Source organism: Natator depressus, chromosome 12 (assembly GCF_965152275.1).
Source record: "Natator depressus isolate rNatDep1 chromosome 12, rNatDep2.hap1, whole genome shotgun sequence".
Lineage (NCBI taxonomy): Eukaryota > Metazoa > Chordata > Testudines > Cheloniidae > Natator > Natator depressus.
This window is the reverse complement of record NC_134245.1, coordinates 38,049,534-38,076,626: the sequence shown is the minus strand read 5'-3', so window position 1 is coordinate 38,076,626 and position 27,093 is coordinate 38,049,534. Positions and strand designations below refer to the sequence as shown.

General features: G+C 39.3%; 1 protein-coding gene across 3 annotated transcripts in view; it reads right to left on the bottom strand.

Annotated features, from left to right (window-relative positions):
* BANP (BTG3 associated nuclear protein) overlaps positions 1-27,093 on the bottom strand; it is a 265,439-nt gene that overhangs the window by 156,696 nt on the left and 81,650 nt on the right. For all 3 annotated transcript variants that reach the window (XM_074968886.1, XM_074968885.1, XM_074968887.1), the window contains 2 exons: positions 24,512-24,634; positions 22,923-23,098 (listed from right to left, as the gene is read on the bottom strand). In XM_074968886.1, coding sequence (XP_074824987.1) covers positions 22,923-23,098; positions 24,512-24,634 — 299 coding nt within the window. The remainder of the gene's footprint in view (positions 1-22,922; positions 23,099-24,511; positions 24,635-27,093) is intronic.

Genomic DNA, 27,093 nt, shown 5'->3' with positions numbered 1-27,093 from the left:
CTGGAATTACCAATTTTGAGTTAGGCATGTGCCTAAGTACCTTTCTGAACACAAGATTGATGTGTGCATGGCAGATTAGATATACAACACATATTAACAATAGAATCTGCATATTTGATCTGACATAAACAATGCTGAAAATTTACCATATCAGTTTTCATGAAGGTGACTGTTTTCAAAAGGATACTGCTTTCCCTGCAGTTATTAAATATTAAGGTCTTGTCTTATTAAGATATCTGCTAGAATGACCCCCACCTGTGGGAAAGTGTGGGAGAATTTTAGACTTTTTTTCCCTACTTAGCTGCACCACAACTCTTGTAGAATGAGTGCTCTTTTCCCCTTGTGGAGCGCCCTCCCCCCTCCGCCAACACTCACCATGCTTTGGGTCTTCGCAGAGATGTGTGCCTGACTAGGGTCAGTGAGAAAGTGATTGTTATGATACAAAACGTGTATGTTACTGAAATGTTTCAATGCTGTCCATAAATTTAACAATCATGCTTCTGTGCATTGTTCCTTGTGCTTCGGCAGATGTGGCCTTCAGGAGCACCCCACACACACTGACCGAGCATCTACGCCAGGTAAGAAAGCACCCAAAACGGAGCAAAGAAAGACATGTTCCGGGACGTACTGCACTTCTCCAATACAGAGAAAAGGGAACGCAAGGAGTGGTGGGAAGGACAGAAAAGAAAATCAGTACTTTCTTAAGGACACTACTGAACAGATGATTAAAGTAATGGAGGAGCAAACGCAGATGCTGAAGTCCTTAATAATGCTGCAGACTGAGCAGATGTGTGCCTGCCCTCCCCTGCAACACATTCAGAATTCTTTTCCATACCCCCCTATCAAAACTCCACCTGCACAGTCCTTTCCACTTGCCGGGACTTCTTGGTTTCCCCTTCACTCCACCCCCTTGGACAACTTTCATAATGACAGCTCTGAAAGTCCGCCCTTCCCAGGTTCCTCCTTTCGCACCAAGCGTCTTTGTGTGTGCTGTTTCTTGTGCAATAAAAGCAAAGTTGTTGAATGGTAACTCATCTTTATTTGCTTTCTGCAAACTGAGATAGCAAGCACTACCAATACATACACAGGCAGTTTATTCATGTGCTTGCTGGAATGTAAGGCCCCAAATGTCACCGTTACTTCCTAGGTAAACTACATGTAATGTAACATTGCACCAATCAAAGAGATATACATTATTCGTTCTCATTTTCAAAGTGTTGCCTCAAAGCCTCCCTGATTCGAATTGCCCCCATCTGGGCCCCTCTGATAGCCCTGGTGACTGGCTGCTCAAAATCAGCAGCCAAGTGGTCTGCCTCAACACTCCACCCCTGAACAAACTTTTCACCCTTAGCTTCACAAAAATTATGTAACGTACAACACACGGCTATGACCATGGGATTATTATCCTCATTAAAGTCTAACCTACCATAAAGGCATCGCCAGCATGCCTTTAATCTGCCAAAGGCACATTCCATTGTCACCTACTCAGTCTATTGTTGAACCGCTCCTTACTGCTGTCTAGGTTCCCATATAAGGTTTCATGAACCATGGCTGTAAGGGGTACGCCGGGTCTCCCAGGATCACTATGGGCATTTCAATATCTCCCACTGTAATCTTCCAATTTGGAAAGAAATTCCCTGCTTGTAGTTTTCTACACAGGCCAGTGTTCCTGAAGATGAGGGCATCAAAATGCACCTTCCTGGACCACCCCGTGTTGATGTCAGTGAAACGCCCACGGTGATCCACAAGCACCTACAACACATGGCGAAATACCCCTTCCTATTGATATACTCCATCGCAAGGTGGCCAGGTGCCAAAATTGGAATGTGTGTGCCATCTATTTCTCCTCCACAGTTAGGGAAACCCATTTCTGTAAATCTGTCCACTATTTCACACACAGTTCCCAGAGACATCATCCTTTGTAGCAGGATGCAATTAATTTCCCTGCACAATTGTATCAACGCAGCCCCAATGGTCGACTTCCCGACTCCAAATTGATTCACGACAGACCGGTAGCAGTCTGGAGCCACCAGCTTTCACACAGCAATTGCCACATCCTTCTCTACTGATAGGTCAGCTCTCGTTCTGGTGTCCTTGCACTGCAGTGCTGGGGTGAGCACAGCACACAGTTCCAGGAAGGTGGCTTTCCACATCCGAAAGTTCTGTAGCCACTGCTCATCATCCAAGACCTGCATGATGATACGATCCCACCATTCAGTGCTTGTTTCCTGAGCCCAAAAGCGACGGCCCAAAAGCCCTATGCAGCTGTTCTGTGAATGCCAAAAGCAATCTAAAATTGCTCCTATCCATATCACACAGTATATCAGGCAACTGGGAGTCTTCTTCAGTTAGGAACTTCACGATTAACTGCACTGCAATCCATGATGTCTTCGTGACAGTTAACAGAGCATAGGAGAGCAGTGCAGGATCCATCCCTTCTCACAAAAGATGCTGGGGCACACAGAAAAGAAGGGCTGTTGAAAAATCCCGCAAAAGGAAGCCGGAAGCCCATGGAGTGCTGTGACAGAAAGCAATGCATCACAGGACATTGAGCACGGTCCCAAGATGTGCCGCGATCTGCTCCGCTTTCCCACAACACCTAGTGACAGAAGATGTTGAGCTGGACTGTGGGATGGGTACCCACAGTGCATTGCTCACACTGTCGATGATAGTGCCCCAACTGTGGACGCGCTCTGCCGACAGAGGGAGCAAGAGTGAACATGACATTCCAATTTTTATGATGCCGATTTTTTGAGTGTCGACATCACTACTGTCGACAAAACTTGGTAGTGTAGACAAGGCCTAAACCTGGTTTTAGTATTTGTTAAATACCAGAATTATACCTGAGCAATCTCATCTGAAAAGGCGAGATTCACAACTTTGGTTTTAGGGCATTGTTTGGAATTGCTAGAACATCCTTCGATTTGTTTGAACCAAGTTAGCTGCTGACAGTGAACAAATTTAAAGAAGCCTAAAGATAGTACGAAGCCAAAAAATGTTACATACACATTCCAAATCCTCAGGCTTCCTAAAACATCCAAAATGGAATTTCAGTATGAAAAAGAATTTTCAAGTGAAAACTATGTTAAAACCAAGAGTATAATTTTCTAATGTTGTTTCCTTAATAGTTGTATTTCATTTCTGAGCCAAATTTATAGAAATGTATAGACAAACATAATTTGTGCATTCAAGTACCAACTTGTGTGCAGCTGCCACAACTGAGAGTGCAAATAACCATAACTATAGAATTGACCACTTGCATGTGCACTTGACCAAGTTGTTCACACAACCACGGTAACTGCATGTTTAAATTAGACACACTTTGTTTGCACACATGTATTTCTAAAAATCAAGTCCTTGATGTGTGAATCCATCTGTAGTGTCCTGCTACATTATTTTTAAAAATGTCATCAGAATTTACCTAACTTTCCTAATTCAGTAAATCACTTTTTTCCACCAAAATTGGTATGTACAGAGCAGCCAGTCGTACTTTTGCTGTTTGTTACAAAGATGTAAAATCTCCATAGCGACTGAGTCAGGAGTATTTTTCCTCCACCACAATGTGGGGTTCTGTAAATTTTACCCTTCCAAAATAAACCAGAATTTTCTACAGACAGTAGACAGTATCTGTACAAACAAATCTGTGTGACAGTACCTGTACAAACACACCTTTATGTTGTGACAGATTTGGAGTTGTTCTGTAATAATTTATTAATACTATACATTCATATGGTTATTGGGAAGTAATGGTATAATATATTTGTTTAGTTTAATAGGGGACTATTGGAGAAAACAATCAGGAAAGGAAAGACTGGCTCAAGATAAGCCACTTCTCTGCAAACACTTGAGGGCTGTTAAGAGACAATGCCAGGACAGGAAAAGATTAAAGACCTCTGGCAGTTTAAAAAGTAACACTCTCCCATGGGAAGGGGTAGATGTTCGGGGGAACCAGACTGAGACACAAGACCCTGGTTGGGGTGTCTGAAGAAATTATGCCTGCCTAGGTTACCATCCTGAGATGATACGCCTTCAGGTAAGACAGACAACTGTAGACTGTACAATTTTAAAATTTTTTCTCTCTAAATGCTTTGTTCCTACTGCAAAATAAATACTATTTTTGGTTTTAAAAGGCTGTTTTGTCACTGTGTACAATGGGTCACAGACTCCCAAAGGAAGAACGACAAGTGTCAGAACTCAATCAGACCTGCAGGATACAAATGGTTGATACACAGGGTACTACTGTAGCCCAGGGCCCAGTCTGAAGTCAGAAAATCACCCCAGAAGGAATAATGGCACAAGGCCTGACCTGAGGGCTGCGTTCAGAAAAACTAGAAAGGGGACAGACATATACGATGACATATAACCATGACATATACGATAATTGTTGGCCACCATTGTTGGCTCATTAATTTTTGTCCCTATGTCTGGAAGCAATATGAACCAAAAATCCATGGTCAGATTTCAATATTTAATTAACTGAGCAATTGTACCCTAAGGTTATTTTTTCTCTGTGAAAAGGCTGTTTATCCTCATTTTTTAACACTTGTAGTTTTCCTTTTATGTTTTTAACATTAGAGTAAATGTTGAATCATGTTTGTTGTTTACAATTAGGCTTATGACTATGATGTAATTAAAAACTGTCGAGGATCTAATGTTTTCTACAGTACCCATTTCTATGGTTGACAGCACACTCCAAGCTGGAAAAGAACAATATTTGGATGAAGTTCACTGCTGGACAGAGGGCCCTTATGAGGCCTTTCCTACCACCTCACCCCTGCAAAGTCCACATCTGGTTACACAGACTCACAATACACTCCAGTTAAATATTATATGACTACTTTGTTTTAAATCCATAAACAAATAAAGAAGAAAACAAAACAGAAAAAGACAAGGAATCCAGTAAGGAATTAAAAAAAAAAAAAAAAAAAACAGGATTTTTTCCTATCTCCAACAGGGAGAAAAAGGGAAGACTATAAAAGAATCTCAAAAAAGCTTGTGAGATATTTTTTAATTTGTATTACTGTAGCACTTAGAAACCATAGTCATGGACCAGGATCCTATTGTGCCGGGCACTGAACCCACACAACACAACACACTCCCTGCCCCAAAGAGCTTACTATCTAATAATCTATCATCAATATCTATAATGCAAGAAACTACAGATGGCTACAGACAGGGGAGCACAAGAAAACAATGAGACAATATTGGTTAGCAGGATAAGCAGTGGTCTCAGCACACCTAATGGATGAGCCATTGTCAAGCTTTTTGGAGGGACCACAGAAAAAGAGTTTTCATGAGGGTTTTGAAGGAGGAAGTTAAGTTAATTTTGCAGATGTTTATTGGGAACCCAAATGTGAGGGGCAGCATGGGAGAAAGCACAAAGGTGCTTGTTTGAAAACTTAACAAGCGACCAACAGAGGCTGGTATCACGGGCCAGTCAGAGGCAGGGTATGGCATCTGAACAGTGAATGAGAGAGGATAGGTAGGGTGAGGACAGACTGTGAAAGGCCTTGAAAGTGAAGACAAGTGTCTTATGTTTGATGCAAAAAAGAAGTCAGTAGAGGGATGCAAAGAGAGGGGTGACTAGAAAAATTATCCTTGCTGCAGCATTGTGGACAGAACTGAGTAGGGTAAGATTGCTTTTGTCAAGGCCAGAGAGAAGGGTGTTACAATAACTGAGACACAAAATAATCAGAGCCTGGATGAGAGTTTTAGCCGTGTGGATGAATAAGGAAAGGCCATACCTTACAGATTCTATGCAGAAAGAATATGCCAGACATAAAAGCTGCTCTTAAATATTGGAGCTTCGCTTCATGCTGACAAATACGTCTCACTCATTAACGAGTTTTATAGAAGTTCTTCCATGACATTCTCAAATGCATTTGCAGAACAGACTGGTGAGTTTGAAAGTTTCTGCTGTTGCCATGCTACAACTTAACTAGGAGAAAGACAACTCCTTGGAAACTTTACTGCCACACACCAAAACCATCACATTTACGAACATCAGAATGAAGAAAAATACCTGGCAGCTACTTGCAAGGACTTCATGAAAACCTGAGGAATCAATTGCTACAATAAATTCTGTGATTAGCTGCAGCAGAGATACAAAAACATCAATAGTATCTTCTCAACTTGGTGAAATGTTTTCAGAGTCTGCGTAGATACTTCTAAGCTTCACAACATAAAACATTAGAAAAGCAGAAAAATCAGATGCCAAATCACAACTAATCACCTAAAGGCTCCTCTGCCCAGGCATTAAGGGCAAGAAAGAAAATAGCTGAAAAGCACCACAGAGAATGGCAGAACAGCACAGAACGAGCCCATCACTTAGTTACATGACAAGACCTCCCTTTCCATCATATAATTTCCTAGTCTGAAATCCAGTGACAAGTGCAGGGTTGATATGAGCATATACATAGAATCAGAAAATATGTTACAGAACGCAACAGGAGGACTTGGAAAAACTAAATTGTCAAGCGGGACTTGCTGATGTTCTATGATATGCCATCCCCATCCGACAGTCATCTTAAATTGCTATTTCAAGGATTCTGAACAAACAAGACTAAGGAGGGAAGTAATAAGGAGAGAGCTACATATTGATGAATGTAAAGACAGTCCAAAGGGGAGGATGTATCAATAAATAAACATGTATCTAGCAGTGAAAACAACACATAAGCAAAAGAAAAAGGCCCATGATAGACATAAAAGTCCTGAGGGAAGTAATGCAGCCCGGACATGACCCAATAACAATATATGGAATGTGACTGATTTACAACGTGTAGGAAAAGAGACCTTATGACCAAGGTGTGGTAACAGACTTATGCAAGCATACAGAGAGATAAGTAGAAAATAATTAAGCAATAATAACCTTCAAGTCAGACGTTCTGTCAGCTAATGATCAGCTACAGTGCAGAATCCAAGTCTACTTTAATTTTGCTTTGGACTCATTTACAGCTAGTCTTTAACTGCCAGGAAATCCCTGACCCAGAGGTCATGACTGCTGCTACAAACCATGAAAATGTAAACATCCACAATTAAAATAAGGTAATTATCTTTTCAGTCGAAATAGACCCAAAGCACAATACCTGCATCCAGAGCACCACAAAATTTGGAGTCGGGGAGGGAATAGATCCAGCAGTTTGCTTTGGGTCTTTACATTGAAAATTTAAAAACTAAACTTCATGCTGCTATGGTTATGGTGTACTGGCATTAAAATCCTAGACACCATTCTCAGCCTTCTATTAGATACAGACTGTAAGCTCTCTGGAGCTGGGACTGACATGAGTATAATGAAAACCTTACTTCCCAATTAAGGCCCCAGTTCAGCAAAGCTCTTGAGCACATAACTTTAAAAATAAGTAGTCCCAATGACTTCAAGGGGACTACTCATATGCTTAAAGTTAAGCATATTCTTAAGTACAGTGAATTCACAGGCCCTATTTGTACCTCCAGCATCAAGTCAAGAAGTCAAGATTAAAGCTGGACAAATGTTTTGGACAAAAGTTTTTGATGAAAAATGCAGATTCAGGTCGATTGAAACATTTGGCGAATTTGTGTCAATTTCCACAAATTGCTTCAGTCAAAATGAAAAAAAACAAAAATTCTGAAGTGCCAAAATGAACCATTTCAAGATTATCAAAACAAAACATTTTGATTTTTCTGGCTAGATTCAAAAGAGGATTTAGGCACCATTTATTAAACCACTGGAGGGGCAGGTATTGGCAATAGTCCCCTTATAACCTTTAGCCTGTGGTAAGTGCACTGACCTGGGACATGGGAGATCCAGACTCAAATCCCTGCTTCTAGAGCAGCATTTCTCAAATGCGGCCACCAGAGGTTTTTCTTGTGGCCACAGCCTCCTGGGTGGTGATTGGGGAGAGGGGCAAAACAGCAGCTCCTCCCCTGGATCTGAAAGGAGGGGTTGGGCCCTGCCCCACTCTGGAGCCACAAACGCTGGAGGAGCAGACAGCCAGTGTGAGTTTCCCACCTTTCCGTGGGCGGTGGGGTTCAGGCTTCTGACTTCAGCCCTGGCTTGGCAGGCGGCAAGCTGCAGCCACACGGTGGCGGGCTCCAGCCACTGGGCTTCAGGCTCACCACCCTCCTGATCGCCCGTGGCCCCCGCTGCCTTCTCCAGTCCCTGACCCATCCACCCCATCACCCCTGGCCTCCAATGCTTCTCTAACCACCCCCTGATCCAAGGCTTAATCTGCTCCCCAGCTTGCCAGGGCTGAGTAAGTCTGGGGTGAAAAGTTATATTTGTATTGTGTTAATATCGCTTTTCACTGCCTCCCAGCTAGTTAACAAGTCTGCTGCTGTGAAAAGTGATATTAACAAACATACAAATATCACTTTTCACAGAAGCAGACTTACTTGCTAGCAATTCTATTAAAAAAACAACAACCAAAAAAGCAAAAGAAACAACAACAACAAAAAAGATAAGAACATGCAAAGCACCTTATTAGTGTTTCTATTCTGTTTAGGTCCAGTAAAGAATAGAGACAACTGTACGTTGTTGTTGTTATCGAATTTGCAAAAAAAAAACCAACCCTACATAAATAAATTACAATGATTTGGACATGTATATGTACATATTTATTTGCTTTTCCTAAAGTCAATTACGTTTTTTTTAAAAAACTGTCATAACGGCCACCAGCAAGAGTTGGTGACCGCACTCTAAGGCCGTCAAAAAATTTGTTGTGAGAACACTAGAGGCACTTGAACTCAGGTCTCCCCGCTCCCATGTGAATGTCCTAACCTCCCGGCTATGGGTATTCTGGGGTATGTCCCTCCCAATCTCCCCTGCTGAATCTGTTCCAAGTTGTACCAAATATTTTAATAGTCACTGGATCAGAGAAAGTGAGACTGACTCTATAGCTTGGTTGGTAGGGCACTCAGCTGGGAGAAGGCAACCCATGGATTCCAGTCCCTCCTCTAGAGCAGGTATTCATAACCTGGTCTCCCACATCCCAGGTGAGTGCCTTAACCATTAGACAAAAGGTAATAAGAAAGGCACCATCTCCCCATTTTTGTGAAACTAGCCCTTCACTTCATAGAATTTTAGAAATCATAGAAATGTAGGGCTGGAAGGCACACTGAGAGGTCATCACATCCAGTCCCCTGCACTGAGGCACAACCAAGTAAACCTAGATCATCCCTGACAGGCATTTGTCCAACTAGATCTTAAAAACTTCCAATGAGGGGGATTCTATAATCTTCCTTGGAAGCCTATTTCAGAACTTAACTATCCTTAATACGTTTAGAATTTTTTTCCTAATATCTAACCTAAATCTCCCTTGCTGCAGATTAAGAAACGGAAAATAATTGTCACAGCCCTCTTTATAACAGCTCTTACCATATTCAAACACCTATCAGTTTTCTTTTCTCAAGATTAAACATGCCCCGTTTTCTTAACCTTTTCTCATACATCAGGTTTTCTAAACCTTTTATCACTTTTATTGAATTTCATCTTGTTTATTTCAGAACAATTCTCCAATTTGTCAAAGTCATTTTGAATTCTAATCCCATCCTCCAAGGTGCTTGCAATCCCTCCCAGTTTGGTGTCATCTGCAACTTTTAAAAGCATACTCTCCACTCCATTATCCAAGTCATAAATGAAAATATTGAATAGTACTGGACCAAAGACAGACCTTTGCACAGACCCCTGCCCTATACATCCTCCCAGCTTGACAGAGAACCATTGAGAACTACTCTTTCAGTATGGTTTTTCAACTAATTGTGCACCCACATTAAGGTAATTTCATCTAGATCACATTTCCCTAGTTTGCTTATGTGAATGTCGTGTGGCACTGTGTTAAAAGCCCTACAAAAATCAAGATGTATCTTGTCTACTACTTCCTCCTCTCACCCCGAAATCACTAGACCTTTAACCCAGTCAACAAGGAAATTAGGCTGATTTAGCATAATTTGTTTTTGACAAATTCATGATGGATATTCTTCATAACTGTAGTATCTTCTAGGTGCTTACAAATAGATTGATTAATAATTTGTTTCAGTATCTGTCCCAGATTGAGGTGTCAATAGAGGAGGTTTTGGAAAAAATAGATAAATTAAACAGTAATAAGTCACCAGGACCAGATGGTATTCCCCCAGTAGTTCTGAAGGACCTCAAATCTGAAACTGCAGTACTAACTGTGGTATGTAATCTATCACTTCAATCAGCCTCTGTACCAGATGACCAGAGAGTAGCTAATGTGATGCCAATTTTTAAAAAAAGGCCCCAGAGGCGATACTGACAGTTACAGGTCAGTAAACTTAACCTCAGTACCAGGCAAACAGGTTGAAACTATAGTAAAGAACACAATTATCAGACACATAGATAACAACACTATTTGTTGGCTAAGAGTCAGCTCGACCTTTGTAAAGGGAAATCATGCCTCACCAAACTATTACAATTCTTTGAGGGAGGTCAACAAACATGGGGACAAGGGTAATCCAGTGTATATAGCATACTTGGGACTTTCAGAAAGCCTTTGACAAGGTCCTTCACCAAAGGCTCTTAAACAAAGTAAGCAGCCATGGGACAAAAGGGAAGGTCCTCTCACATATCAGTAACTAGTTAAAAGACATGAAACAAAGGCTAGGAATAAATGGTCGGTTTTCAGAATGGAGAGAGGTAAATTGTAGTGTCCCCCAGGGACCTGTACTGGGACCAATGCTGTTCAACATATTAATAAATTATCTGGAAAAACAGGTGAAAAGTGAGGTGGCTAAGTTTGCAGATGATAAAAAATTACTCAAGATCGTTATGTCCAAAGCAGACTGTGAAGAGTCACAAAGAGATCTCACAAAACTGGGTGACTGGGCAACAAAATGGTAGATGAAATTATAAATGCAAAGTAATGCATATTGGAAAACAATCCCAACTATACATCCAAAATGATGGCTGTTACCACTCAAGAACGAGCTCTTGGAGTCATTGTGGACAGTTCTCTGGAAACATCCACTCGATGTGCAGCAGCAGTCAAAAAAACTAACAATGTGAGGAATCATCAGGAAAGGGATAGATAAAAAGACAGAAAATATCATATTGCCTCTATATAAATCCATGGTACGCCCAAACCTTGAATCCTGCATGTAGTTCTGGTCACCCCATCTCAAAAAAGATATATTAGAAATGGAAAAATTACAAAGAAGGGTTTTGCTTAGAGGGATTCTCTATGTTTTGAATCTGATTACCCTGTAAGGTATTTACCATCCTGATTTTACAGAGGGGATTCTTTTACCTTTTCTTTAATTAAAACTCTTCTTTTAAGAACCTGATTGTTTTTTCATTGTTCTTAAGAGCCAAGGGTTTGGGTCTGTGTTCACCTGTACAAATTGGTGAGGATTTTTATCAAGCCTTCCCCAGGAAAGGGGGTGTAGAGCTTGGGGGGATATTTTGGGGGAAGATGTCTCCAAGTGGTCTCTTTCCCTGTTCTTTGTTTAACACGCTTGGTGGTGGCAGCATAGGGTTCAAGGACAAGGCAAAGTTTGTACCTTGGGGAAGTTTTTAACCTAAGCTGGTAAGAATAATCTCAGGAGGTCTTTCATGCAGGTCCTCACATCTGTACCCTAGAGCTCAGAGTGGGGAAAGAACCTTGACACTTGTGCTATTCTTTTGTACTCTTCTTTAGCAATTCATCCATGTTTCCACTTTTTGTATGATTCCTTTTGGATATTCAGGTCATTAAAGAGCTCCTGATGAGGCAATATTGGCCTCTTAGTATTCTTCCTATATTTCCTTCACATCAGGTAATCTGAGGTTGTGCCTTTAATATTGTCTCCTTCAGAAACTGCCTTTGCTTTTATTAAAAATAACCCAAAAAATTTTTCCTGACTTTTTCAATTTGCCAAAAACTCTGAAAATCTTCAGTTTTGGTTCAACCCAAACCAATTTTTTTCTGATTATTCAGAACTGTCAGCAAGTCAAAAATATCAGTTATTCACAGATCTGTAGTCAAGATACACAAACTCAGAAAGAGGAAATGTAACTTATTCCATGCTTTGGGGACCTTTCCAGAAGATAGCCTAGATAAATGAGTCTTCCCTTAACCCCCTGCCACTCCAACACCCTCCCAAAATATAACAGACACACATCCATCCCTACCTAATAGAAGCTAAAAGGCCCCGGGTGTGAGTAAAGGCACTATATACCTAAAAATATATATTGCTGGAATTTCTATGCACAACCAGGCCGTAAGTAGCAGTTGGTGAGGGTCTCTGACCCATCGTTAGAAGATAAACGGGAACACTGTAAAGTGGGTGCCGGAATCTTAAATGAGAATTTTCAGAACAATTAATTTGTTTTTTTTATAAACTTTAACTAAAAGTAGTTCTCAGACAAAAAAGCTGCAACAGTCGAACAAAGATTGAGAATATGCTGCCCACCAAAACAACTTTAAGAAAATGTTAATGTGACAATAATATTGGACTGCTAAACAAAACAGAGAATAAAGGCACATTATCTATCACTAGTGACAACCTAAAATCTCTCCCGCCTAACCATTCATCTTTAAAAAACAAAACAAAATGCACTTTAAAAAATCTGCACTGTCAAAAAAAGTTACTTTTAATTAAGAACAATGAAAAGAAAAAGATCTCTATGTACAGACTTAAACCCAGGTTTCCTTTAAAGTAAGAAAAATGTACAGTGCCTGATGAGAAAGTGGGGTGGGGGGGAGAGTTGGTTTTCATGAACGTTAACTCGGTTTTAATCCACCAAAACTTTTGAGAAGACCAGTCTCTATTCAAATTGATGAATGCTGGCGTGGCAAAATGTTTTGTTTAATACTTGACAGATCATGCTATAACTCATAAGAATGTTTTTTTAAGTAAGCATTTGTACTGAAACAAAAATGTCTATATATTCAGAGAATGACTGTTATCCAAAAGACTTCTGAAGCAGATGGGAACAGTGTGCACATGGAAACATTCGGGTAACTCAACAAATATCTAAAAGCCATACTTCAGAGGGAAAAAATGGATTTATAAGAACATTTAATGCTACTTTTGACAAATATTCAACCTATCACCTTGTCACTCGTATGAAAACACTTCACTGCAGATGGACACTCCATTGATGTGCTTCCACCACAAGATATAATCTTCATATTTATGACCTTGAGAACTAGAAATGCATATAGCAAAAGACTAAAACAGTTCATTTTTCTCATCATAACTGTAAAGTAAATCGAAACAGTCACAACAGAGCCAGCAGTTTAGCCGATTCTAGTCCAATGATTCCTCCAAATACTGCTCTGTGTTACCCTGAGCACACATTCAACAACGAAAGGGTAACAACGAACTCTGTCATGGATCTAAAGAGTGTTTAACATACATCTTTCAGTCTATAGGTAACATTTTCAGAAGCAGCTAATTGATTTTAGGCACCTAAATTCCATTTTCAGAAGTGACTTTAGGCACTCAGGAGCCTTAGTCCCATTAACTGTCAATGAAACATAAGCCCTTAAGTGCCTAACTCTGTTTTGAAAATGAGATTTAGGTTCAAGTCACTTCAGCATTTCTGGAAGTTTTAACCTATATCATCTAGAAAGACTTCAATCTATTTTAACCAGAGTGGGACTTTCATTAAAATGTATGTACAATTTTACAGGAAAATTACGTAAAGAATAAGAAAATACCATACAGAAAAAGAGTTTATATTTCAGTTCCCCTCTCACGTCTATATCAACTACAAATATTAATTCATCAAACATTACGAAACATTTTCATTTCTTTTTTAAAAGTCTGTAAATTAAACTAGATGCAATCAAAAAAAGCTTTAGTTGAGTTCACTTGACACAGAGCTCCCCCTGGAGTGTAAAATAATATATAAAAAGATTGTAAAAGATTTAATCTCAAAAGGCAGGATAAAAGACAGGCAGCTTTCAATCACATGTTTTTGGTATTCCACTGGAGATTTTGCTATGATTCTTGGCATTTATTCAAATGGAGTAATTGTTGATATTATTTATTTTGTCTTCCTAAAGATACATGTAATCAATGCTTTAAAATTTGCATAACTTTCGTTTCTTGTTTTCACTGATATATTAGGGCTTGTCTACATTGGGACACTCAGGAAAATTAATCCAAATGAATTAAAAATGAGAATTTAATGTGGATTAATTAAACTGTCCCTTATGTGGACACACTCATTTAGAATTCAGTTTAAAAAGCTTAATTTGCTTTGGAAGAGACTGATTAAACATTGGGGAAAAAACTATATTCTGTTCAGATAAACCATGTCAGCTAAATCTAGCTGGCCCCTCAGTTTCTGATAAAAGAAATATTTTATGTAAAGGTAGTGAGTTAATTGGGGATTTTTATTCAAAATAATAACCAAGACAAGAGAAGACACAGACACAACTCAAAATATATCTTAAAAAAGAACACATGGATGATAAACTTTAAAAAGTAGATGTTGTACCCTCATTAAAGTCTTGAGAAGTTTGAATTACTGGTACACATATTCAATATCTCATCTTTAAGAAAAAAAATATTACTAGCAGCTTTAAAGATCTGATAGTTGTAACTACAGTAGATGTTCTGGTTGATGCACTATATATGTTTGTTCAAAAACCTTCCTGCCTTTTCAGAAGTACTGAAAAGGAAATTCGGATTATCCAAGTTTCTCATTACTCCTAGGCATAGGTGGTAGGTGTTGCATCTCATCATTGCTTCTCAATTCAGCAATAATTCCTTTGACCTCTACTATAATTTTAAAGGTGCTTGCACAAAAGTCTGGAGACATATTGACGGAGTACTTCCTCATGCTAAGACTGCTTTTTTCTTCAGCTTAAAATCTCTCTCCCTTTCAATGGTATGAATAAAAAGTTAGTAGCTATACTGCCACTCAATCAATGGCAAGGACTCAGAGAAGCACTTCAATAATACAAGCCTGTTTCATCGGTGTGCTATTGAACCAACACATGCTATCTTTCAGTCTAGCAGTGATAGCATTCCAGTCGGGGGAATCAGTCATCAATACCAACTAAATTACTGGGCAGCTATAAGTGTAAATGATTCAAGGAGGTTTTTAAACCTTTTTTGTTAAATATGTGTACATTTGATGTTCATGGAAGCAAAAAGATCAATGGTACTGGCTAGCATAAGCAGTTTCTGTGCATCTTCCACACACAACCCAAGGTGTGAGCCTAACTCCTCATCAGCACTGCCACAGTTGCTATTCCAAACTAAAGCCCTTCTACTTGGAGACTATTAGTGGTGCAAACTGAATGGAGGATTTTCTGATGTGGACTAAAGTGAGCACAAACTTATTTTCACTTAGGAATTAAATGAAGGCTTAAACCCAGAACTCCAGAAATAGAAGGCCCAAAGCAAAGCACCATTTTTAAGTTCATTCACCACCCATATTTAATCACTTAGCAAATCAGCAGCATTTATTTTTACAATATTATTTTTGGAAGAGGCAGTCTCTTCAAAGGAGATACTCTGGAACAAAAGTTTCCAACTTGCATCAACATTACTTGATCACCCATCCTCAGACACGTGGTTTTTAATCTAAAATGCTTCGCCATGTCCTTGTACTCTTCACACAACCAGTCCTCACACACCACGCTTCTCTGATCTCCCAAGAGATAAACTCAGGCTGCAACTAAGATATTATATACCGTACAAGACACACTCTTTATTAAGCCTACACTCAAAATGACAATAGGCTAATCTTTGCTGACAGTATTATTAATAGCTGAGGGGTAAAATATGAGTTCAGTATAAAGAATGTTATTTCTTAGTGGACTAATTAAGGATGCACCTGCTATTTTCTATGCCAAAAAATATGGGATTAATGTAAGAACATGAGAAAGTAGTGGTTATTATTTAAAATAAGCCTTTCAGCCTGTTTAAAGCGGACTCACACTGGGAATTTCTTGACCGATATTGTTCTCCAAAAAACACATGTTGTTGAGCTTTATCTTCAATACAGCATAATTACTTCATATGCACCAGTTTTATTACTACAGTCCCATTTGTATTTCACTAAGTTGTCCGTATTTCCACTGTGAGCCCCATTTTAAGGGGTGTTCATTCATTGCCCATTTTAGGGGTGAAATTTAACAAATACAAATTAAAAGCATGTCACTTTCAGATGCTTTTTTTCCATATAAATTACTGCTAAATTTTTAAAACTGAAACTCTGCAGGCAATAATTTGAATTTATAATATGGGTAAATACCTTAGGTTTTTATGAGTTTTTTTAAAGCAGACTGTTTTATTAAGAAACAAAGAATATCCTTTACTGCACATACAAAACTATTTTGAATCACTATTAATAAAAACAAGCTACAAAATTCCCATGATTTGGAGCTTCTTGAATCTGCGGGTTTGATTCCGTGTACCTCTAGTAATAACTGGATTGTTCAGATATGGAGCACAAACTGTGTTGCTAAGACTGAGAAAGACTATTGGGTAGGGGAAAATGGCCTTTGTAAACAGCGAACAAACACCTAAATATGTGGTTATCCAATACTATGAACCTGATTCTTCAAGGTACTAAGTTCCCTTACCTCTGAGGAGGCATTCAGCACCTTACAGCATCCGGTCCATAGTGCCGAGTCTCTAGGTATAGTGACTTGAAATCATTTCCAGGTTAGTTTATGAAGCATCACAAGCTACAAGGAATGAGGCACAGTAACATCCCCCAGATAGGATTATCATGTGATGTATCTTGAAAGCCTGTGGTATGTCTTGACATAATTTTGGCCTTATCCACACTGTCACAACATAAATTACCATATTCAAAGCCAGTTGTGGCCAAACTATGTTTAACATGGTTTATTCTTGCCTCTGTGGGTAGAAAAAAAACATGTTACAATCATATTGGAAAACTATGTTTTAGTCTAGTAATCTACAAGAGCTAAAGCATGGCTCTTCAACATGGTTATAACATGGTTTTTGTATATACTGACATGTAATATAAATGTTATCATATGGGTGCTGTTCCTGCAAAGGCATCTAAACGGGCAATGACAGACCCTTATAACTGTGCAGGTCCACAAGGATCAGTCCACGTGGATCCCTCTACAGGACTGGAACTATCCTTGGACAGAAACCATAACACTTCACAAACCTGTTTAAACATGGTTATTTTTGTAAAGTAGACAGGACTAGATAATTTTTCTTGCCACTAGATAGGCTTACTTGTTCTGTGCCATTCTGGCCTCTCAAGAAATAATACAAATTTTTATGATCATTCAAGATTCCTCTGAACAACTTTAGCCATTCAAAATTCTGCTCTTTGCAGAATGTAAGAGTAAACTGCAACTTTTGGCTTTTATAAGTAAAGAAAACTAATCTGTAAGACAGACCTATCATTCTGCAAAACTTTTCCTATTAATCATTTAATTTCTGTGACATATGGTAAACTTGTTTCCTTAGTATTCTCTACAGCTGAGCAAAGCTTTCTCTAATCTTGGAGTGAAGGAAGGGCAGAGGGGGAATTGCTAATCCATTTCTCAAAGCATTCATAAATCTCAGAGAGATTTTTAAGGGATGATTCTACCAAAGGTCCAAAGTAAATCGGATGTGCCACATTAATGAATTAGCTGTTTCACCTACATTTACATATACAACAATCACATAAAAGGCCAACGTCTGTCTCTGTACAAACCTATGCCAAACAAGCATGACAAAGAGGGCAGATTACAACAAATATTTTTCATAGTATTAGAAACTTCATCCCTGCAACAAATAACTGACACAGAGCTGTATGAAATTTTAACAAATAAACTATTTGGTCTGTATTTTGCTGATAAAAATGTGGTAGTTCCAAAAGATGAATTTTGCCATTCCCAAGGAGCAGAGGATTAAAGGACTGGTTTTTGCAAGGTGCTGAGCAACATCAGCCTCTCCTGTAGATAGATTCCCTTGCAGGAAAAAGCCCTAAACCCAGGAAAATTAAATCCATCTTGAAAGCCTGAGTAGTTGTCAAATCAGCACAATTTCAGTAAAACATGAGATTATTGAAATTTAAATTGCAGGGGGTCTCTCTTCCCAGAAAGTGCACAGTCTTTGCAACATTTTACTGCCACCTGACAAGAGCTTAGGAAAGAGTTACTAAATACTTTTTTGCTGTTATAAGTATTTAACTATATATGCATTACAATGTCACAAACTCTCTTTTCTGACAACAGTGTGCGTGCATGTCAAAATTCTCATCTCAGAAACTAGTCAGACTTACATTAGACTTTTGCAAAGGCCATCTTCAGGAGAAAACAAACACATAAACATGACATTAATCTTAAGTAATATAAATAAATATTTATTTTATTTTTAATTTCAATTTCTGTTTTAAAAAATAAAAAAAGTTCAGCACATCCTCTAGGGCCTTTGACAATATTTAAAAATACAATTGTTATAATTTACTGTTCTACCAATTGCACCTAACTCATCCTAACAAATTACAGACAGGTAAAAAAATAAGAGCAAGAAATCCCCTTGCTCATCATCCTCCCCCCGCTCTCTGGAAGCTAGGGAAAATACAAAGAGTTTGCAGCATACTCTACTGGTCAACATACTCAGACAAAAGTAGATGGAGGAGTTGAAAATGAGTTCCAAAGTCAAGGCACATGTCTACACTGCAGCTGGGAGCAAGCCCCCAGCCCAGCAAGAGACACCCGCCTCAGCAGGGCTCATGCTAGCATGCTAAAAGCTGTGTGGACACAGCAGCACCAACAGAAGCTGATCTAGCCACTGGAGCTCAAGCTCACTCTGCTCCCTGTGTCCGATACCAGGTGGCTATCCCAAGCCTCTGCTGGTGCCGCAATATCCACACAGCTATTTTTAGCATGCTAGCTTGAGTCCCCCCAGCTCCAGTGGAGGTATATACAAAGGGGCCCTCATTAAGAACACCATGTCTGCAGTTCCCATCTTTTATACTGAAGGAACTCCAAATTTAACATCTTTGCAGGCCACAAATGTGGCATGGAGGAGAGTAGTAGGCAGATCCTATGCCATTCAGGGCTTTCTATATCAAAACCAGGACCTTAAACTCCACCCAGAAACCAAATGGCAGCCAATGCAGATCATGGAGCACTAGTGTAAAATGCTCACTCTAACATATGCTGCTTAGAGCAAATGAGCTGTCAAATTCTGCACCAGCTTTAGTTTCTGGATGTATTTAAGATGTAGCCCCACGTACAACATACTGCACTAATCTAATCTCAAAATGACAAAGGCACGTCTGACAGTCGCAAGGTCCATTTGAACAGTCACAACCCTCCTAGGCATTGGTAAATGGAAAATGCACTCCTAGCCGTTGCTCCTACCAAATCATCTAGCAGCAGCCAGTGATCTAATCAGAATTCCACATTGTGAAAACAAACAATAAAACAGCAATCAGAAGGCCAAATGCCATCAGTGCCACATCTTCCAGTTGCTTCCCCCAGCTAACCAATATAAACCTCAGTCTTATCTGACTGAGCCTCCTTCTCAATGGCTTTTTCCAGCGAGAAAGAACACAGGTGTCCAGAACGTGGACTGTAAAACTGAAGTACACCCAACACATCTATACCGGAAACCTACCGACCGCTATGCCTACCTACATGCCTCCAGCTTTCATCCAGACCACACCACACGATCCATTGTCTACAGCCAAGCTCTTCGATACAACCGCATTTGCTCCAACCCCTCAGACAGAGACAAACACCGACAAGATCTGTATCAAGCATTCTTACAACTACAATACCCACCTGCTAAAGTGAAGAAACAGATTGACAGAGCCAGAAGAATACTCAGAAGTGACCTACTACAGGACAGGCCCAACAAAGAAAATAACAGAATGCCACTAGCCGTCACCTTCAGCCCCCAACTAACACCTCTCCAACGCATCATCAAAGATCTCCAACCTATCCTGAAGGAGGACCCAACACTCTCACAGATCTTGGGAGACAGGCCAGTCCTTGCTTACAGACAGCCCCCCAACCTGAAGCAAATACTCACCAGCAACCACACACCACACAACAGAACCACTAACCCAGGAACCTATTCTTGCAACAAAGCCCGTTGCCAACTGTGTCCACATATCTATTCAGGGGACACCATCATAGGGCCTAATCACATCAGCCACACTATCAGAGGCTCATTCACCTGCGCATCTACCAATGTGATATATGCCATCATGTGCCAGCAATGCCCCTCTGCCATGTACATTGGCCAAACTGGACAGTCTCTACGTAAAAGAATAAATGGACACAAATCAGACGTCAAGAATTAGAACATTCAAAAACCAGTCGGAGAACACTTCAATCTCTTTGGCCACTCGATTACAGACCTAAAAGTGGCAATTCTTCAACAAAAAAACTTCAAAAACAGACTCCAAGGAGAGACTGCTGAATTGGAATTAATTTGTAAACTGGATACAATTAACTTAGGCTTGAATAAAGACTGGGAGTGGATGGGTCATTACACAAAGTAAAACTATTTCCTCATGTTTATTCCCCCCCCCCGACTGTTCCTCAGATGTTCTTGTCAACTGCTGGAAATGGCCCACCTTGATTATCACTACAAAAGGTTCGCCCCTCCCCTCCCCGCCCCCCCGGTAATAGCTCACCTTAAGTGATCACTCTCATTACAGTGTGTATGGTAACATCCATTGTTTCATGTTCTCTATGTATATAAATGTCCCCACTGTATTTTCCACTGAATGCATCCGATGAAGTGAGCTGTAGCTCACGAAAGCTTATGCTCAAATAAATTTGTTAGTCTCTAAGGTGCCACAAGTCCTCCTTTTCTTTTTGCAGATACAGACTAACATGGCTGCTACTCTGAAACAACACATCTAGTATCTCAGAGAGTGACACTGGCTGAAACTTGAGAACAGATGACTTGGCATTCATCCTGTAAGATATTCCCTCACCCTAACGAAGCAGTCAGCTCGGGACTAACTCCACATGATTTTATCCACAAAGTATGAACAAATGTCCTCACAATGGGAGCCAATAAGACATGAACATATGTGTCTGAGAGAAGAATTTGACTCTGTAGACACCAGAACAGTGAAACTCAATTTCTTCACATACATACATACATACATACATTGCCAAAAACATCAGCAATTGCACAAATAAAGTATTCCAAATCCCATTGCTACAGGACCTGATTTTTCAAATGGCAATGACAAAACTATCCTCATCCAGCGTATTTTGTAATGTGGGAACTTCAAAATTCGGATCTCCTGCCTTTCCCCACAATACAGACTACTTTTTGGAAGCAGATTTTGTCACGGGAGGCATGTCAGAGGTTGGAAGAGTCAAGAAGCACTCCATGAGAAATAGTCTAAACATTATGCATTTATTTCTGGTAGTGACCATAACCTATGTATATATAAAAGATGTACAGTCCCTGCCCCAAATAGCATGGGCCAACATTTTCAAAAGTTGTTAGTCATTCTGAGAGCCTCACGTTTTGGATGCTCAGTGTAAGATACCTTAAAGGGACCTGTTTTTCAGAGGGTGGATGCTCAGCATTTTCTGAAAAATCAGGCATTAAGATATGATAAACTGAGTACCCAAATACTAATATATTGCCTTGTAGTGCATGAATATAACCACAAACTAACATATATGAAATAAATATAAGGAATGGTTCATTTATGAATTCAATAAAAGAAGAGCTAGCGGATAATTAACTTAATTAAAAGACTCTATAGTCTAAGGTTCAAATTACAGGCCTCTGTTTAAAAATTAGTGACATGATTAATCAAGCCAATTATAAAAAACCTACCATTTATTGTGATCTTTTTTTTTTAAACTCACATGACACTTTTCACCTAAAACATGCGTCTTTCTAATTGTTTTATATTTTCAACATTTTTGTGGTTGCATAAAATATAGCAGCTAGCATTCACTTTGTATTTTAATACCCTAAGTACTTACAACATATAACACAGTGGTTCTCAAACTAGGGCCGCCGCCTGTCCAGGGAAAGCCCCTGGCGGGCCGGGCCGGTTTACCTGCTGCGTTCGCAGGTTCGGCCGATCGCGGCTCCCACTGGCCACGGTTCGCCACCCCAGGCCAATGGGGGCTGCAGGAAGGGCAGCCAGCACATCCCTCAGCCTGCGCTGCTTCCCGCAGCCCCCATTGGCCTGGAGTGGCGAACCGTGGCCAGTGGAAGCCACGATCGGCTGAACCTGCAGATGCGGCAGGTAAACAAACCAGCCCGGGCTGCCAGGGGCTTTCCCTGAACAAGCGGCGGCCCTAGTTTGAGAACCACTGATATAACAGATTGTCTACAGAAGACACATTTCAAAGTGTTATATTCCACTGTCTTTGTTTTGCAGAGATTTGGGGTGTGTAGAGGTTGTAGAAAACTGTGGAACTGTTGAGAGAACTACCCAAGAAACAATACATTTTTTATAGAAATTTCCTGTTAAAAAACTGTTTAGAGTTTCCAAAATAACTGTTTACTTTCAGAAGACTTTAGCATCAGTGGAATGGCATAATAAGTTACAGGAGGCAATGAACTGGTACATTTTGATGCTTCCCAGAGAATGCAATTATTTCCCAAATTCTCTATTTCAACTTTGAGATAGGACCAAAGTATTTGGTAATCATTTTGCAAAACTTTAAATTTAAAAACATTGAAATTAAGTGTTCTTATACTGCTAATACAACAGAGTCTGTTAAATCAAGGGCTGCGCTCTGGGGCATACCTATTAAGTATTACAAATACACTTAATTTGCTCTTCCGCCTAGAAAAATGAACAGCGAGTTAAAGGAAACTGGATTATTTTGGCTTGTTACTCAGTCTTTTCTGATGATTCCTATAGGATAGGCCACTTCAGCATTTTTTCATAGTTCTTTAAGGACTGAACTGCTGACATGATCTCAAGAGCTTCTCATAGAATTTTAGCTCATTCCTCCACCCTGCTCATTTTGCTCAAATGGCCTTACAGTTTGATCACATACCTTCAGAGTTCAGTGTAATAAGAGTAACATTGTTCCCAATACTTTGGCTTCCTAACTGGCCACTGTTGGAAACTGAGTCACTGGCCTCAGACCCGCTCTCTCCATCTTCATTGTGGCTGTCGTCGTGCCCTGGCACCTTCACCACAATGGTGTTCTGTCTACGACCCGGAACAGCACTGAGAAAGAAAAGAAGAATTCACACTTTGGCAAAGCATGATTCTAGACTTAAAGAATGTAATATACTGTTACTAGTGCATTAAAAAATACTAACAACTTGATTTTTTACTGAGTATATGACTCTTCTGGTAAAAGCTAGTCTGTCTAGATTAAGAGCTACCTAGCTGAAAAGACTACAGTAGCAGAATAACCCTAAAACTGTTTGCATTCAGCAGGTCTTTGACATCAAGTAATGAAATACATACTATATTTCTGCTAATTAAGTTAACACAAAACCCAAATATTTTGATAGTAACAAAAATTAATACACAAGAGGCTACACAAGAATTTTGTTTCTTCTTCTTCTCCCTGTAGGACATTAAATAAAAATAAAGCCATTTGCCTCTGGTTCAGATGAAGGACAATCTATAGAAAACTGAATTGACTAATTTCCCTCCATTGCTTTTAGCTATTCAGTTAAGCAGCTTTAAATAAAATGTATATTCTATTAATTGTATGGCATGAATGAACAGAAGACATCCCAACTGACTCCATTAGCCTCCAAAAAGAGCTAAGAAAGTTTATAGAGACATGTCCTTATACAGATGTCAGAAATTTTAACAATAACCCCAGCTTTCTAAAATAAATTTCCGTGTGTTAACGTTATACAAATTGCATGAAAAAGCTACACATACTGATTCACAAATAAATTAAATGCATTAGAAGATGAAAACCTTTTGTAAGTGTCAATATTTGTTTAAAAGTAAGTGCTGTTTGGCTTGCTTTATAGGTACTATCTAATGTTAATTACTCAGAAGGTAGTTTGCTGTTTAAGTCTATCTGAAAATGTTATCAACAAAATGTCTATACACAACATGTAACCAATAAGTATAAAGAAACTTCTTTACATAACTGTTAAATTAGCATGGCTTGTAACTTCAAACAGTTTTCAATACAGAGCCTTTGTTTTCAAGTAATTAGTTCAAATCCAGCCTTGGCCAGAACAGAAGTGATAACTACAGATGGCCACTGAATGTCCTTTAGTTAATGAGTTGGTAGGTCTCAGTACAGTTCAAAGAGGACAAGAGTCCACATCGCGAAACCCATCACAATGGGCCCCCTTCTTGGAAAGCTCAGCATGGACGCCAAGGACTCAGTGGGCCAAAGAGACTGAATTAACCCTTCCCCCTCAGAGATGCTCCCTCCACATCAAGGTTGAGGCACTGCGCTATACCTGTCCTGTTGATAGATGACTTTGCTATGCAGGGCTGTCAATCTGGCCCTTTTCACTACTTTGTGAATATTTTTTCCTCAGGCTCGGTTGCCTAGGATGTTCTTATTTTGCACTTGTAATTACAGTAGACAGACCCCTATTGGCTTTCCTGTAAGAAATGATGAAGTGTAGGGGAAGGATTGCAATTGTTGCTACTAACTTGCTAAGGATATTTTCCAGAGAATCCGCTGTTCTGCTCAATGGCTCTTCCTGCCCAACCATCTTGGCTACTATTGAATTCTGCCGATCATTGTTCAGTATAACTGTAGTCTGTGGGACAACACTGCAAGACAAAAACAGAGAGAAACAGAATGTAAAGAAGCAAACCGTTTTTAATACATTAACCCAGTCTTTGTATTTAAATGAACTCTTACACTAAAACTGAAAGGCTGTTTCTGGGTTTGTTTTTCCCCCACCCCCAACATCACAGCTATTTACTATGTATCAAATGCTACAGCTTGTAATCCACATATTTGACATCCATACCGTTCCAAGGGACCGACTGCTTCACTGAAATTATTAACAGTCTGTGACCCCTTCCAGGGTGATAAAGAATTTACCAACTCAAGATAATCAGGAGGAAGTCTGTAAACAAAAGTTACTAAGAGACCTCAAATTTCTGCTTTGGAGAATTACTACAAGGGTGAAGATTTTGTAAGGTAAACCGGCAACAGTACAATAAAAAGCAACATTTTAATGGAATATTTCCCCCAAAGGAAAAGGAGGGGGAAAGCATTCTGCTGTAAACTGAGCTGATGGGCTTAACCGAGAAGACACCTGATCTTCTAACAAATCTGGTTTTTTTTTTAGGACATTGGGGCAGAACAGAGAAAAAGAAAAAGACTCTAATTTTAGTTACTGATGGGACTAGACCATTGTTTGTGTGCACTTAATGTTAAAAAAAACCAACTGATAAGAATTCCATGATCCAAACAAAAAATGCATAGGGTAAAATTTTGGGTTAATATAAAAATAAAGGTAAAGTAAATAAAATTATTTGGCAGGCAGTTTATTATTTTAATTGGTTTCAGAGATTATCATCATCCTATTATTCTCATGCCATTACAAAATCTTTCAAAAGTATGGGATAGTTTTGGTGTGCAAAACTAAATGTTTTCATTATACTCAACAGTACACTTAAAACACACACACATTTTCCCCTGCTGGGGTGGCAAGGAGAAGACTACATAATTTCTCATCACTGTATGCACTTTTTCTATTGTTTTTATTGATCAACATCTGAAAAATATTACTGATATTTATTCATTTTTCTTAACTTTAGTCTGACATATATTACAATCACATAAAAGAAATAACCTGAGCAATCCGATAACAGCAGTATTCTATTTATTTCAGCTCTAACATACTGTATGTGTGTGTGTATATGTATGTCTCCATGTGCATGTGATGTCACCCCTTTCATGGCTGGCCTACAGAGACGATAAGCCACATACTACAAGAACTAACAGTAAATTAAGGGAGTTGTTCTTTATCTCCATGATGGAACTCTGTATTTATGAGCTAAAAGAACAGCATTCTAGCCCTGCTGCCAAAGGATGTGTGTGTAATCTATGTATAATTGTATCTGTTGCCCATAACAAATGGGATTCATTATAGATTGACAACCATCTGTTGGATCTGAAGCCCTGTGAACCTCACATACTCTGGAGGGGGGTTAATCGAACTGTGAACAAGTACAGAATGTACTGGAACTTGTATGTGCCAACCCCAAATGTTTAAAATGAGTCAGGTCTCAAAAGATCACAAGACTGGCCTAAAATCATGAGATTGTTTTAAATAATGCATTTGAAATTCTTTTGATTTGCTTTCTGGGTTCTGAGTGTTTATGGTGCACTCAAGTCACATTTTCAAGCATTTCTCCTTGACTATGTAATTAGAATTTTTTTTTATCTAACAAAGCTCAGATTCTCATGTAATCTCTTGATTCCAGCAGCTGCAGCTTTAAGAAAGCACTGAATATCATGAGACTCCCAATAAAATCATGAAAGTTAGCAACACTAGAGCCCTGCTCTACCCACTCCTTCCCATTGCTTCCGGTCTCTGTTCCCTTCCTCTCCCATCTTTTATATGTACTACATGGTTATATTTTGAAGTTTATAAGAATAGATTGAGACTCTTTCAAGACATTTTATTTTTCTTTTAGACATTGTTCTTTTTATCATCACTTCCCCCATTTTCAATAAATTTTGAATGCATGTTTAAAAGTGTCACTTATCAAGGCTTAATTTTTAATGGATACGCTGAATAATTAATTGCAGCTATAGAGATAAATGCAGTAAAATTAAGCTTCTATTTATGAAGTCCTCAGGCTTTCTTCCCACCACCCCAAAGTCTTAGAACTCAGAATTGATCTAAAATGGGAAAAACCCATCTTTAAAAAAAATAACTAATTCATTTTTAAGAGCATTTTAAAGTGTGCCTGATGGCATTTAGTTAACATAAGCCAACTTAAAAATGAACAGAGCAGAAACACCCTGATATAAGCCATTAACATTGGATTTAAGAGCCACATAGTGTTTTGGCTCCTCAGTGAATTTTGCTTTGTCAATACACTGCAGTTTTTTGTTTGCCCCACCTTTTCTGCAATAGCACCGCAGCCTGCTCACTGTTGCTTTATTCAGTGTTTCTGTATGAGGCCAAATTTATCCCCCGTAAAAGCCCATGAAATCAGTGGTCTTACACTAGGGATGATTTTAGCCAAATGGGTCAAATGGAATATAA